Source organism: Rhinatrema bivittatum, chromosome 1 (assembly GCF_901001135.1).
Source record: "Rhinatrema bivittatum chromosome 1, aRhiBiv1.1, whole genome shotgun sequence".
Taxonomy (NCBI): Eukaryota; Metazoa; Chordata; class Amphibia; order Gymnophiona; family Rhinatrematidae; genus Rhinatrema; species Rhinatrema bivittatum.
The window spans coordinates 449477554-449491279 of NC_042615.1; the positions used below are offsets into that span (position 1 = coordinate 449477554).

Below are 13726 nucleotides of genomic sequence, written 5' to 3' on the forward strand. Positions count from 1 at the left end.
TGCTCCCCTGGAGCAGAAGTAGTTTGCACACGTCGGCCAGCTGCCGGTGCGCGCTTCCCCGGGATAGCGCCTAATGGCCACTGTCCTGGTCAGCCTCCATCCCACCCCGCCCAGACCATGACCCCCCCCCAGCCCGCCCGTTTTTTTCAGGGACGGCACTTGTGCGCGTATCGGGACTTGTGAACGTGGCTGGGCCCGTTTGAAAATGTGAGGGCCCAGCCACACGCATAAGTCCCGATTTTAACGCGCATGGCCGTTTTAAAATTCGGCCTTTAAGGTCTGACTTACTGAAGCTTTTCTCCCACTGTATGGGGGGGAGGGGGGAGAAGCTTAATAAGTCAAGCCCTTTGTGATTTACTAATATAAATGATTATCTTCCCACTAATTGGTAAGCTAATTGACCAAACTGCTACGGCGTCATAAAAAAAATAAACAAAAAGGTCCCTCTCAGAACTTGACTCCAGACTTCTCTGTTGTCTTCGTTCAGTTTAGTCGCAAATTTGTCAGTTCTGCTTGATTCGTTTGAATACTGTACTCCACGACAGCTGTCAAATATAATATACAGGAACAGCTGCTGTGACAGCAACAAAAGGGCTTGGAATCTTAATTGGACTCAACGTATTACGATTTATTCTTTAAAAAAAAAAAAAAAGTTTAGAAGGAGGACCACAAAGGTACTTAATGAGACCAAAATGACGCTGACCTTCGGGTAAAGTTCAAGGCTAAACTCTGAACAACTTCACTAGTATTGTTTATGTCAGCTAATGGAGAAAGAAGAAAACAAAGAACAGTGGGGGGAAGTAACATGCATAATAAAGCAAGTATTAAGAGGGGAAAACAATGAGGAAAAGTCACATCAATAAACCCTTTCAGACACTGGGTGGGAGCCAGAGAGGATGCCACAACGTCTTAAGATTGCCTCAAAAGGAGATTCATACAAAAGGGGGCACCCAGCCAGTGCCAGGTGAAAACAAAACTCTTCATTATGATCACGCTCTGGAAACAGACAGAGTGTAGACTTACTTTCGGCATCAGCAGAGAGCAGGAAGCACAGGATCACCACCACTGGCCGGGCTACGTGCATCATCCGACAGCTTGGCACCAGCATGCTTTGGCAGGCTCGTTCTCACTGGCTCACAAGAAGCCACCGCGAGTCTGTCCAATCTGAAATTTCAGATACAGTATTTTGAGAGCCTGTAGAAGAAGGAAAAAGAAAAGAGAAACAGAGAATGTTTAGGTTGTCAACTATTTTACACAACTCCCTAGGAGACAAAATAGTTGAGTATCGATTCCTGTGATTCTCCATTGCATCAGGTTAAAGAATGCAAACTATGTTTTTGAATAGACGGCAAACAATATCCTGGCATCAGTGTTCTCTTATTCAGCAAAATGAATCCAGTCTTAGATCTTGTCTGCATAAACCAATCTCTAAGGTAATAAAAGATCCTCAACAACATGATAAGGAGCTTTCAGTATAAAGAGGTAGATGCTCGTTTAATATATTGTCATGACAATGGCCACAGATACTGTAAGAAGATTTTGGGAACAGATTCAGGTTCAATGACAACTAAAGGCGTGAAAACTGCTTTCCTGGCATTGGGAATATACTAGGAACATGGTAAGATCTACAAAGATGCTGCAATAGTACAAGTTCAAAGCTTGCGGGCAGTAATGCCAATTGTCAAGGCTTCAAGTTTCTTTCTTCTGGTAAATCAACTTCTTGGTTTGTCTGACATTGGGGATGTAGTCTAGTACAGACCTTTTTTCTTAAACGGTTGTTAATGCCAGACTTGTAATGTGGGATACCAGCTTCCGCTGTACACCAACCTCCCTCTCTCTCACACCAATCTCATTTGTATACTCAAATCTGCAACATATCAATATAAATTCAATAGAGTTTATATCATGAGCAAAGAGATATCTAGGGGTTTTTTTTATTTTTTTTTTTGTTGCGTTTTTAACCATGGCTTCTTGTTTTTGGAGCTTGAAAGTAGTGGAGCCTATGACTTGAATCAAATCAAACAGTGCTCTGAACAGCAAGATAAGCCTGGGAAGGAACTGCCCAAATGTACTGAGATAGAAGGACCTCACTACATTTGGGCACATACAAAGATAGCAACAGATACAGATTATAGTCGAGTCCTTAGGCCACGGGACTCCAAGAAGTAAATTTAAAAATAAACAAACAAGAAGATCTGCTGCCCACTGCCTTGCAAGAGACTCGGGTTAAGTTATCAAGCCTGATGTCTGCTGCCGAGCGGGCCGATTCAGTAAAGTCCGCAGGAGAGCCCGCTCTCCCAGGGCGCGCACAGGCCACTTGCCTGTGCGCGTGATTCAGTATTTAATGAGGCCCGGCGGTAGAAACAGGCAAAAGGAGGCGCTAGCGCATCCCTAGCGCCTCCTTTTGGCCCAGAGCGGCAGCTGTCAGCGGGTTTGACAGCCAACGCTCAATTTTGCTGGCGTCGGTTCTCGAGCCCACTGACAGCCACAGACGGCAAAATTGAGCGTCCGGTTTTCAACCCAACAGCCGCGGGCAGACTTCAATTTTTTTATTTTTTTACACTTCGGGACCTCCGACGTAATATTGCCATGATATTAAGTCGGAGGGTGCACAGAAAAGCAGTTTTTACTGCTTTTCTGTGCACTTTCCCGGTGCCCGAAGAAATTAGCACCTACTTTTGGGTAGGCGCTAATTTCTGAAAGCAAAATGTGCGGCTTGGCTGCACATTTTGTTTTCTAAATCGCGCAGGAATACCTAATAGGGCCATCAACATGCATTTGCATGTTGAGGGCGCTATTAGGTTTGGGGGGTTGGACGCTCGTTTTCTGCCCCTTACTGAATAAGGGGTAAGGAAAAACGCGCATCCAATGGCGGGTTAACAGTGTGCTCCATCAGAGCGTACTGTACTGTATTGGCCCTTAGGTTAGCCAGGGCTGGAAAGGCAGGGAAAGCAGTATTTACAGAGCAGAAGGGAAGAGGAGGGAGTGTCGGCCATCAGACAAAGGTGACACCTTAGTGACCCGACTCAATGGGCAGTTTCAGAGGAAGCCACAATCTGGGGACCTCTGTCAAGGAGTTTCACTGCGCTGGCTGGGCCACAGCCCTCAGTTGAGCCCAGTTCCAACTGGGCTCATAAAACTCAAAGAAGCAGGAGAAAAAACTGTCATGCCAAAAGAGAAAAAAAACAAAACAAAACACAGTACTATCAAATCCTAATATAGTAATTTTAAAAACAGCCTTTAATTTACTGTAATTAAAATTACAGAATTGGCTCTCTCTTCAGAAACACCATGTCATTATCTGTTCATCTCCCTTCTTCACCTCCCCCAGAAATGCCAAAAAACTGACAAAGCATCGAATGCTTCCGTCCATAGGAAGGAGCGGAAAGTAACCTTGCTGCACACATTGTAAACGAGAAGTTTTGTTTTTCCACTGGTGTGAACCTTAAGCACCCCCAACACAACAAGAAAAGCAGTTACTGTCTCCTTCATTACTATGCATGAGTAGCTTGCACGCAGGTCAGATAAAGGCAAAGGGGGGGAGGGGGATAAATGTACTAATTAACATGCCACTAGATGGATCCTTGCAGACTTGCGGGTGGTACACAATGCCTGTTTGATAAGACACTGCAGTGCTGAGAATACACCAGAAAAGAAAACGCTGCCCAGGGGCTGAACATCCTCCCACTGGTAAAACTGTTTTTCTTACACGACCTCTGCAAATCAAGAAACTAAGGACAAAAAATAAAAACCCACAAAAACTGGCGCATGCAAAGCGTTGAAGGCGTCCCCTCCTCTCCCCCTCCATTCGCCACCACCTCCGTGCCAGCGTTTCAAAGTCCATGACACATCGGTCCTGTCGGACTCAATTTGTGTCCGTGCAAGCGTGGCAGAGCCAACTGCTACATGACGGGGCTCCAGTGCTATCACGAAGAGAGAGAGGATCTTCAAAGTATATTTGCATAGGGTGCAGGGGGTGGGGGGAAATTCTTATTTTCTTTTCCCTTCGACTAAAACGAAGGACGAGTCGGGAAGCGCAGCCGTGCCACGGGCAACTTGTTATCTTTAAACCAGCACGCTGCCCTTCCAGCCAGCACAGGGGTGAGCATGGGAGAGAGGAAACCGGACACCAGCATTCCTGATCATATTCCACACCGCTTCAGCTTAAATAAAGGCATCTCACACTAAGAGTAATCACTGATCATAAATAAAAAGGCTCGGATTGTTATAGAATTAGAAACCACGTGATTTAATATACTTTCTTGAAATAAATTACTCAAAATTCTTCAGGGATCCTTTTCTCCATCCTACAGTGCTTGATTTTTGCTTCCTCCCTCTCCGGACAGCATGCTTGGACAGCTTGGAGAGATGCCTCCTTCTGAAGTGCACCCTCAGCACCACCCAATGGCCGGCATGGGCTGCCGGGACACTGGCTGTCTCCCTTCCCACCCACCAACAATCTCTGTTGGGCTTTAGCAAACCATCTCTGTGGCATGCTGAGGTCTGATCAACCCAGCCCGTTGGCAGATCCAGTCATGATTTCCCTGCATCAGAGCACTGTGTAAACCATAGACTGGACTAATTATTCATATTTGTAAATTGTATTGGTTTCTTTAATTTCTTGTTTGCTCATGTTGCTAAGTTGTGTCACTTGATTTCCTTGAAGATTCATATATTCTTTATAAAACCTTTACTTTTATATCATGTTTGATGGCCAGCATATTTACTATTGAACTATTAGAGAAAGCTGAAAAAAAAAAAAAAAAGAAAACCAAAAGCAATTGTCTTTACAACAAATTATAAGGGCCACAGAACTACCCATGGCATCGACACTTTTTAAAATTTCAATCATCAACAGCAAATGTAGACCTCATTAACTCAAGCTAGAAGATCCATACAGGATTAATGGAGCCTACATTCTAGAGTGCATGAATATGACTGTGGATCAGCAAGGGGAAATAATATTTGTGTCCAAATCCTCTTAGCCCCACTGAAAAGCTCCTGGAAGTTTGGTGTGAATAGGATGCAAATCCAAAACGTTTTTTCAGCAGTGCAACTGCGTGCTCATTTTAAGGATATAAGCAGATCCCCCCCCCCAAAAAAAAAAAAAAAAAAAAAGAATTTCCTGGTTATGATCCTCTTAGACTTCTTAGACCCCTCACATCTGCTGAAAATTTGATGTGGATCAGTTGCAAAATGCAAAAGTTATTAGGTGATGTGACTGCATGCCTTTATTCATGGAATATGCAGATCCTGCAAGTATACCCGTCAAGTCATGATCCTTGTGGACCCCACATGACCTCAAAATTTGGTGTGGATCAGATGGAAAGCATCAACGTTGTTTGGGAGGTGTAACTGCCAAACCAGTTAAACTGTGGTGCAATTGCACGCGTGCATTTATGGAATAAGTGAAATCAAGAACAACCTTCCACCATACTGGTGGATCCCCTGACATGTTCAGAAACATTGGTGTGAATCAAATGGCAAGCCACACAATTAGGTGGCATAATTGCGCCTGCATTTTTGTGGAATAAAGGGATCCCGAAATAATACCTCTGTCAGAATCTTCACATCCTCCCTGACATGTCTTGAAAATCTGGTGTGGCTGTTCTGGATCCCCTAACGTGTGGCAAAAATATTTCATGTGGATTGGATGACGAATGGATGCTAAACAAAAAAAAAAAGATCATTGGGGAGGACAACTGCACACACGCATTCTACTGAATAGAAAAAAAACTCCTTTTGACCCCCCCCCCCCCGGCATGCCCCCCCAAAAAATGGTGCTGATGGGAACTTTTCCTTTCGGGGGTCCTATCAAGGGCCAGATTCAGACAGACACACAGACAAGAGGGTGACTGCGTAAGCCTCCCTCTGGAAAGTAGGCTGAAAAAATGTTAGATATGTATATCTAAATGTCATTGATATGCAGAGAGCAAAAGAGAGGTTTTCCATATAAAAAAACCAAAACAAAACATGGTGCTACATGTTGGTCCCCAAAGAGGAACTATCACTTCCAAGAGAGGAGCTGCTGCCTCTTTCAAGGAAAAAAAAAAAAAATTGAAAGAAACCTCAACAAGATCTATCTCCCAAGCACACCTGAACATGTATTATTTACATCGGTTCATCGTGACGGCTTTTCATAGCTTACATGGTTTCTCTAACCTTTGCAACCAGGGAACTAGCATTGCATCAGTAACGCCTGAATAAATAATACATATTTCAGCCACCCCAGGTTGAAACCTTCCCATATGCTATACACGGCTTGAACTGCCAAAAACCTTTTGGAAAGAGACGGCAGTTGTACATTTTTCCTGTATTACATTTGCGGTATTTTGGTTTCACTGTCAGTGTATTAGCCAGTTGCTGTGGATCATATTCAAAGGCCTATAAAGAAAAGCTCTTACATGCTACTCTGATCGGTGTTTATTTAAAGGCTGGTACAACTCTCCTACACAGGAACAGTACAAGGAGAAAGACAGGCAAAATGATACGACGATTAACATCTTTCTCTAGGACTAATTGTAGCATGAATCCTATCTGTGGAATCAGCTGATTTCCATTCATCTATATCACCCAGCAAAGATCTGAGACATATGAAAGCAGGCAAATGCCTGCCTGTTTTTAGTTTGTTGGAATTTTCCCCAGAGTTGCTGGGTAAAAGCATCCCAATACCTTCAGTACCTGAATGTAACTCATCTTTAGTTACCAATGAAAAGATGTGAGCTAAACCTAAACAAACAAACAAGCAAATAAATAAATAAATAAATAAACAAACAAATAAATAAATAAATAGAATACTTTCCCCAATCCAACCTGATTTAATGCAGATTGACAGGCATCCACATTCCTCTCCTCCCTGTAACACACTAACAAGACTGAAAACCAGAGCCCCATAACCTCTTGAGCTACAACTGCCTACTAGAAAAAATGTCAAACTCAATTAAAAAAAAACCCCAGAATCATCATCTTCATTTTCTATCACTGTGCACAAAACTTGGAACATGAAACACTTCTGCCTTCAGAATCTCAAAGCCCCCCCTTTTGTTGTTATTGCTTTGCGGTTTTCCATTTTCCTTCCCGATACTGTATTAGCCGTGCATCTTGCATTTTCTTGCCTAATCAGCTTGAAGCATGACCGGTCGAGGCCATGAATTCCACACAGTGTACACGGGACAGCGAGCCGGCAGCAGCGGCTTTAGCCTGACTGCACTTTATTACAACATCGCTCGTGGCAACGCTACCAACCTTAGAGGAGGAGATGGAGAAGTAGAATGGTTATTTTTCAAAATGCAGTTTGGCATTATAAAATGATCTGATGCTAAAGTACAAAAGCTTCCCGGAGCAATAAAAGCACTAGGCATTCCCCATACTAAGGCACGGTAAAACATCACTGAGCTTAAATAAATAAAGACTGAACAGAGTCTGTCAACCCTGGATCAGCCAGTTTTGGACCCTCAGAGAGAACAGTCCCAGAAGACAATCATCCTCGATTGCAAGGGACTGCCAAAGAATGCACACACACACACACATGTACATATAAACAATATGCAGTATATACACACATACATACAAATGCACGCATGAATACTCCTGCTCTTCTGGAAAACGTATTTTGTCAAGATTCTAAAATGTCTCCGCAGTCAGAAGTGTGTGAACGTCCTAACATAGGTTCAAACGACTGGACACACCTGGAAAATTACAAAGCGTTGTCGCAGCATTCTTTGGGGGCCCAGTGCTTTCCTTCTGCTCCGTTTGGGCTTCCAGCTCAGTAGAACCTACTTTTATTGGAATACAGTGCCATGAGGATTCATTCACAACTACTAGTGGGGTCTTTTCCTTTATATTTGTTTTATAATAATCCCCCTCCACCTCTGCCCAACCATCGCACCTGCAATGAAACTCTCTTGGACGTGAAATGCATAAGACGGAGAAGCAGTCCAGGCAACCAGAGGCAGTTATCTCTGCCCAAAAAGTAAGACGGAGAGAGCAGCACCGTCTGACTTCTAGAGAGAGAACCATGAAACCTAGGTTCCAAAATGAAGAAAGAAATATGGCCTCTTGTTTTGTTAAACCATTACATGACAGCATACATTTCGGACCCCATGTTCAAAAAATCTTCCAGTTTTGGAGCAATGGCAAAACCCGCAAAAAAAAAAAATAAAATAAAATAAATTAAACGGTTTGCTATTGCACTTCAGGACAAGCGCACTAAAATAAGAGTCTCATTTAAATTAACATAGCAGTTGTGGGCTGAGAAGGACTTCTTGTTCACCCAGTCTGCTCAGTTGCCTCCTCCTTCCCCCTTGCTCTTCCCACTGCCTCCTGCATCTGTCCACGAAGGCTTGACTTCCATCACTGTTTCTGTTACTACAGCCACTTCTGATAAGACAAGCTCCATGCATCCATTACCCTCTCTCAGAGAATATAGAGACTGTTTGCTTCTTGGACACTAAACTGAGATAGCTGCACGTCTCTTATTATATCTTCCTTCTTCTGGAGCAGGGCTTCCCAAACCTGTGCTGGTGACCCCCCCCCCCCCCCTCCCCAGCTAAGCCATTTCGATTTTCTGGCTAAACACAATGAATACACAGGAGATAAAACCTGCATACGCCAAGCCTCAAGTGCATGCAGATTTATCTCAGGCATATTCGTTCTGGATATCCTTAAAACCTGTGGGAGCTATGGGGTCCGCAGGCCAGGTTTGGGGAAGCCTGCTCTCCAGAGTAGGTTTTTAATTCCTTGATCTCCTCTGTATGGGGTTTTGCGTTGCAGGTGGTTTCAAAGCTTTGGAGCTGTACATGTCTGCAACAGCAGAAGGAATCAAATTAAGGAAGAGCTTAGACAGCAACACGAGGCAACGTATGGCATATGTTACAGTGCAAAACAAAAAAATATGGCTTTTCTTATGCTTCTTTTAATATATACAGTAAAGCTGAATTCTTATGGGACCGTAACCGAGCCAGCTGTTGTCCAGTCCATTAAACCAGTTTGTTTTCCTGCACTGGGGTAATTTCCTTGTTGATGTTACTTGGTACAATTTTCTTATTACTTTCGCAATTAAAGCTTCATCCTTGCATCTACCTGAGACCTTCCATCAGGCATCCCACAGCATGGGTTTCAGGATGGATGCCCCAGTGTTAGAAAAAGCGCACACAAATGTCTCGACGGATGCAGAGAGCAATTTTCCAAGGCATTTCCGGGGTAAAACTGCGCTTTATGTATGGAAATGGGGCTGTCAGAGAACCATGCTCCCTGTGTGAGGATACATCCTATTTGCGCAGGGCCTCTGGGTATGTGCTTTACCCACAACGTGAAGGGGCGTTCCCAGGGCGCAGTTGGGGAGGATTTTGAAACTGCGTGCGTATGTTTTTACATTTTCAAAAGCTTGCGCTTATTTTTTTTTTTTTTTTTGTCCTGGAAGACTATAAGTTCAGCAGGTTTAAATGCGGGCAGATGGTTTTCCTGGGATAGTTTTCAAGGTGAAAGTCTATGAGTAAAAAAGAACCCACTGACTTTGTACTTATGTGGCCAGCCTTGATATAGAAACCAGGGCTAATGCGTTCCAGAAAAATCTCCACATCTGGGCTGTTATTTTAAGAAAAAGAATGTTAAGGAAAGAATTTAAAGACACTGTACAAATATAATCAATGGATCTGATCAAGAATCTTTAAAATATATACTTGCTGTCATCTTTAATAATAATGCACTCTCGATCCACAGACGAGCTGCTTAATACGGAAAGTCTTTGCCTATTACTACTGCTCAAACATCGCACGTCTTTTTTTTTTTTTTTTAAACAAGCAACCAATTATTCATTTTATGCAATGTGATAAAAAGCATTCTGCTGCCACGGCAGTCCATGATAATACAGCTATTCTTTCATCAGAAAATCTGGTCTCCTCCAGAGACACGACTCTCTCAGAAGCTGATATTGTTGCAAGTAGCGAAATACATAATGCTAGTAAAGACAAAATGTGTTGTGAGTATTTCATTAGTCCAATTATCAGCAACAAAGCCTTCTCCGAGCACTTTATCTTACCAGAACTCTAAAATATACGGAAGCCATTTTCAGCCGCCAGACGGCCAGCAAAGTTAGGCCTAGATTTACTAAGCCCTCATTTTTATCGCAATATCGTGGGGGGGGTGAGTGGGGGAACAGCCCACAATATTTTGCCCCGACCCTAGAAACATATTGTGGCAGTATCACTGTGCTCTTTTGTCTCACAGAAAAAGTGAACGAGAAATAAGGAGCACGGCTAAGGTTTACAAAACGTGTGATGGCAGCAGCCTCCAACACATGAAGTTACCATCGCTTTAAAGGGTCATGCGGCCCGACATGATTCCTCCCCCCCCCCCCCTCACCTAAAGAGTAAACGAAAACTACTGGGAGTATGACTAGAATCCCGCCCACCACAGGACCGCTATTCGAGGCGGCGCTGCAAAACAAGTTTAAAAATAGATGTCCACCTCTCCAAACCCTCCCCCATTAAATCAAATACCCTCTGGTCCCATACAACATCCCTTCAGTACCTGAATGGACATCGCCCCGACTCCTCCTCTTCCGGGGCAGACATCGCCCCGACTCCTCCTCTTCCGGAGCAGACATCGCCCCGACTCCCTTTTCGCGTGCACTAGCTTCAGAAAATGACCCCCTTAGACAGATAACTGGCCCTTGTCCTGGACTTTTACAGCTAACCTTTTTAGCTAGATAAAAATGTAGCCAGTTTAGTGCAAGACAGTCAGACTGGCAGGATTTTAAATCCAGCAGTTTGTCCAACTAAGTCTGGAATTTAGCAAGACAAAATGATTGCAATATTGACCTCATGACGCTAACCTAGTACTATATCTGAGCTTTGCTAGGGTTTTTACCCAAGCTAGCCTTGAAACTAATGTAGGTGGATTTCAAGATTTCTGAAACCCCTTTCCACAGCTCAGGGAAAAAAAATCCAACCACCGCTGCCGGCTACCTCTCACACTACCTTACACACCAAGACGGGCTCTTCAGAAGTAGCAAAATTGCTTATACCATCAATAGTTAACAAAATCTTAGACAATACTTAGTGTAAAGTTGCGAGAAATCTACATGCTTAAGAAAAGACAAATTCAATCATCAAAACAGTATGGTAGCCTAAAATCTAATATTCTTTCCCACCAGTACAGTATAATGTTGGATGATTTAATTATAAGACTGAAACACTTTTGCCTGCATATCAAAAGACATTTTCAATACAGCTGCCTGGAAGAAATATTTGACAAGAAATAAAAATAATTACAGGTGCCTAACAAACCAAGATATATTTACAAAGAGCGTACTGAGAGCAATATTTAGGAAGGGATTTTTCCATACAAAGAAAATGGAAACACATTTTAAACACAGTCAAATAAAAGTACCCCATTTTTTCTGCACCAATAACCCCTCTTCCAACTTTACACTATGGTTTGTATTCCTTCACTTGGCCCCGAAATCCTAAATAAATTACTATTATGGTGATCCTCAGGGATTTGTTCTTGGAATAGTACTTTTCAATAGATTTATAAATATGGAAAGGGTCATGATGAATGAGGTGATCAAATTTGCAGATGACATAAAATTATTCAGAGCAGTTAAATCACATGTGGATTGTGATAAATTGCTGGAGGACTTTGTGAGACTGGAAGGGTGGGCATCCAAATGGCAGATGAAATTTAATGTGAACAAGTGCAAGTGAGAGGTCTAGAACACGTAAATGTGAATGGTTATCTCTCTTTCAGATAATAAAAAGACTAGGAGGCACTCCATGAAGTTAGCATGTGGCACATTTAAAACTAATCAGAGAAAGTTCTTTTTCACTCAACGCACAATTAAACTCTGGAATTTGTGGTAAGTGCAGTTAGTGTAGCTGGGTTTAAAAATGGCTTCGATAAGTTCTTGGAGGAGAAGTCCATTACCTGTTATTAATCAAGTTGACTTAGAAAATAGCCACTGCTATTACTAGCATCAGTAGCATGGGATAGACTTAATTTTTGGTTACTTGCCAGGTACATATAGCGTGGATTGGTCACTGTTGGAAACAAGATGCTGGGATTGATGGAGCCTTAGTCTCACCCAGTACGGCATGATCTTATGTTCTTATGTGATGCATATAGGAAAAATAACCCATGCTGTAGTTGCACAATGTTAGGTTCCATGTTAGCAGTTGTCACACAGGAAAAAGATCTAGGCATCATAGTGGATAATACACTGAAATCATCGGCTCAGTATGCTGCAGCAGTCAAAAAAGCAAACAGAATGTTAGGAATTATTAGGAAGGGAATGGTGAATAAAATTGAGAATGTCGTAATGCCTCTGTATCGCTCCATGGTGTTACGTGTGCCGGCTGTGGCAGACACGCAGCCCGGCCCCCCTCACTTTCTCTGGCTAATCCAGTGCTTGGTTCCTCATCCCTGGCGGCGGTGGGCAGCCAGCTCCGTCCTTGAGCCGCCTCCAGTGCCTCAACTTCAGTTACAGATTTGTGTGCTCTGCGGAGAGACGCTACCATCCAGCACTGCTCCCCTCCCTAGGCGCTCGCGCATCACTGACTCTTATGAAGGGCCCATGGCGGGAACTTGGCCGCGGCCCCGGATGATGATGTCGCTGGAGCTCCGGTACTTAAGGCCGGGCTCGGCTTCCAATGATTGCCTTTGCAACAGATCTCCATGCTGGTCATGTACTCGTTGCCTCCTGGTGATCCTCCTGCTTTCCTGGTTCTTGATCCTCCCAAGTTCCTGTTCTCCTTTGTTCCTGATTCCTAACCTTTCCTCGGATTGCTTTCTTGGACACGACCTCTGCATTGCCTGACTACACTACTGACTATCTCCAAGCCCAGACATCTGCATTGCCTGACTACGCTACTGATTCTCTCCAAGCCTGGACCTTAGCATTGCCTGACTACACTACTGACTCTCTCTAAGCCTGGACCTTAGTATTGCCTGACTACATTATTGACTCTCTCCAAGCCTGGACCTCTGCATTGCCTGACTACACTATTGACTCTCTCCAAGCCCAGACCTCTGCATTGCCTGACTACGCTACTGACTCTCTCCAAGCCCGGACCTTAGCATTGCCTGACTACGCTACTGATTTTCTCCAGGCCCGGACCTCTGTTTGACTACGCTACTGACTCTCTCCTCGTCCAGACCTCAGCCTTGTCTTGCTACCGCTTCTTGATTGCCACCGGCTCTGACGCCAGCTTGCTCTACGACGCCTCTTCAGTCTACGTCCTGGACTTGGCCTATTCAGGCTTCGGCCTGTTCTTGCTCGGGCGCCCCCTGTCTGACTTTGATTCTATTGGCACTTGGGTCTACAGACTTCTCTATTCCACTGTTGCTGCCTCTGGGCTGACCCCTCAGTTCTTCCATCGATGACAGCATACGGAGGCCCACCTAAGTCCAGCCAGCCCTGGTACCCAAAGGCTCAACCTGCGGGGAACAAGGGCTGGTACTGGTGAAGCGCCAGCTGGCCTCTATCCTTCATCCCACTCTGTCTGCCGACGGTGGGGACCCATAGGATCCTTCCTACAGGTTGCGTCAACCCCACCTCGGCCCAAGAGTCCACCTCCGCTGCATCTCAAAAAAGATAAAGTTTCACTGTAGAAGGTACAGAGAAGGGCAACCAAAATGATGAAAAGGATGGAACGGCTCCCCTATAAGGAAAGACCAAAGAGGTTAGGGCTGCTTAGCTTGGAGAAGAGGTGGCTGAGGGGGCTAT

General features: G+C 44.1%; 1 protein-coding gene across 10 annotated transcripts in view; it reads right to left on the minus strand.

Annotated features, from left to right (window-relative positions):
* PTPRD (protein tyrosine phosphatase receptor type D) overlaps positions 1 to 13726 on the minus strand; it is a 1482181-nt gene that overhangs the window by 994717 nt on the left and 473738 nt on the right. For all 10 annotated transcript variants that reach the window (XM_029605256.1, XM_029605331.1, XM_029605320.1 and 7 more), the window contains exon 2: positions 1024 to 1194. In XM_029605256.1, coding sequence (XP_029461116.1) covers positions 1024 to 1108 — 85 coding nt within the window. In that variant the 5' untranslated portion in view covers positions 1109 to 1194. The remainder of the gene's footprint in view (positions 1 to 1023; positions 1195 to 13726) is intronic.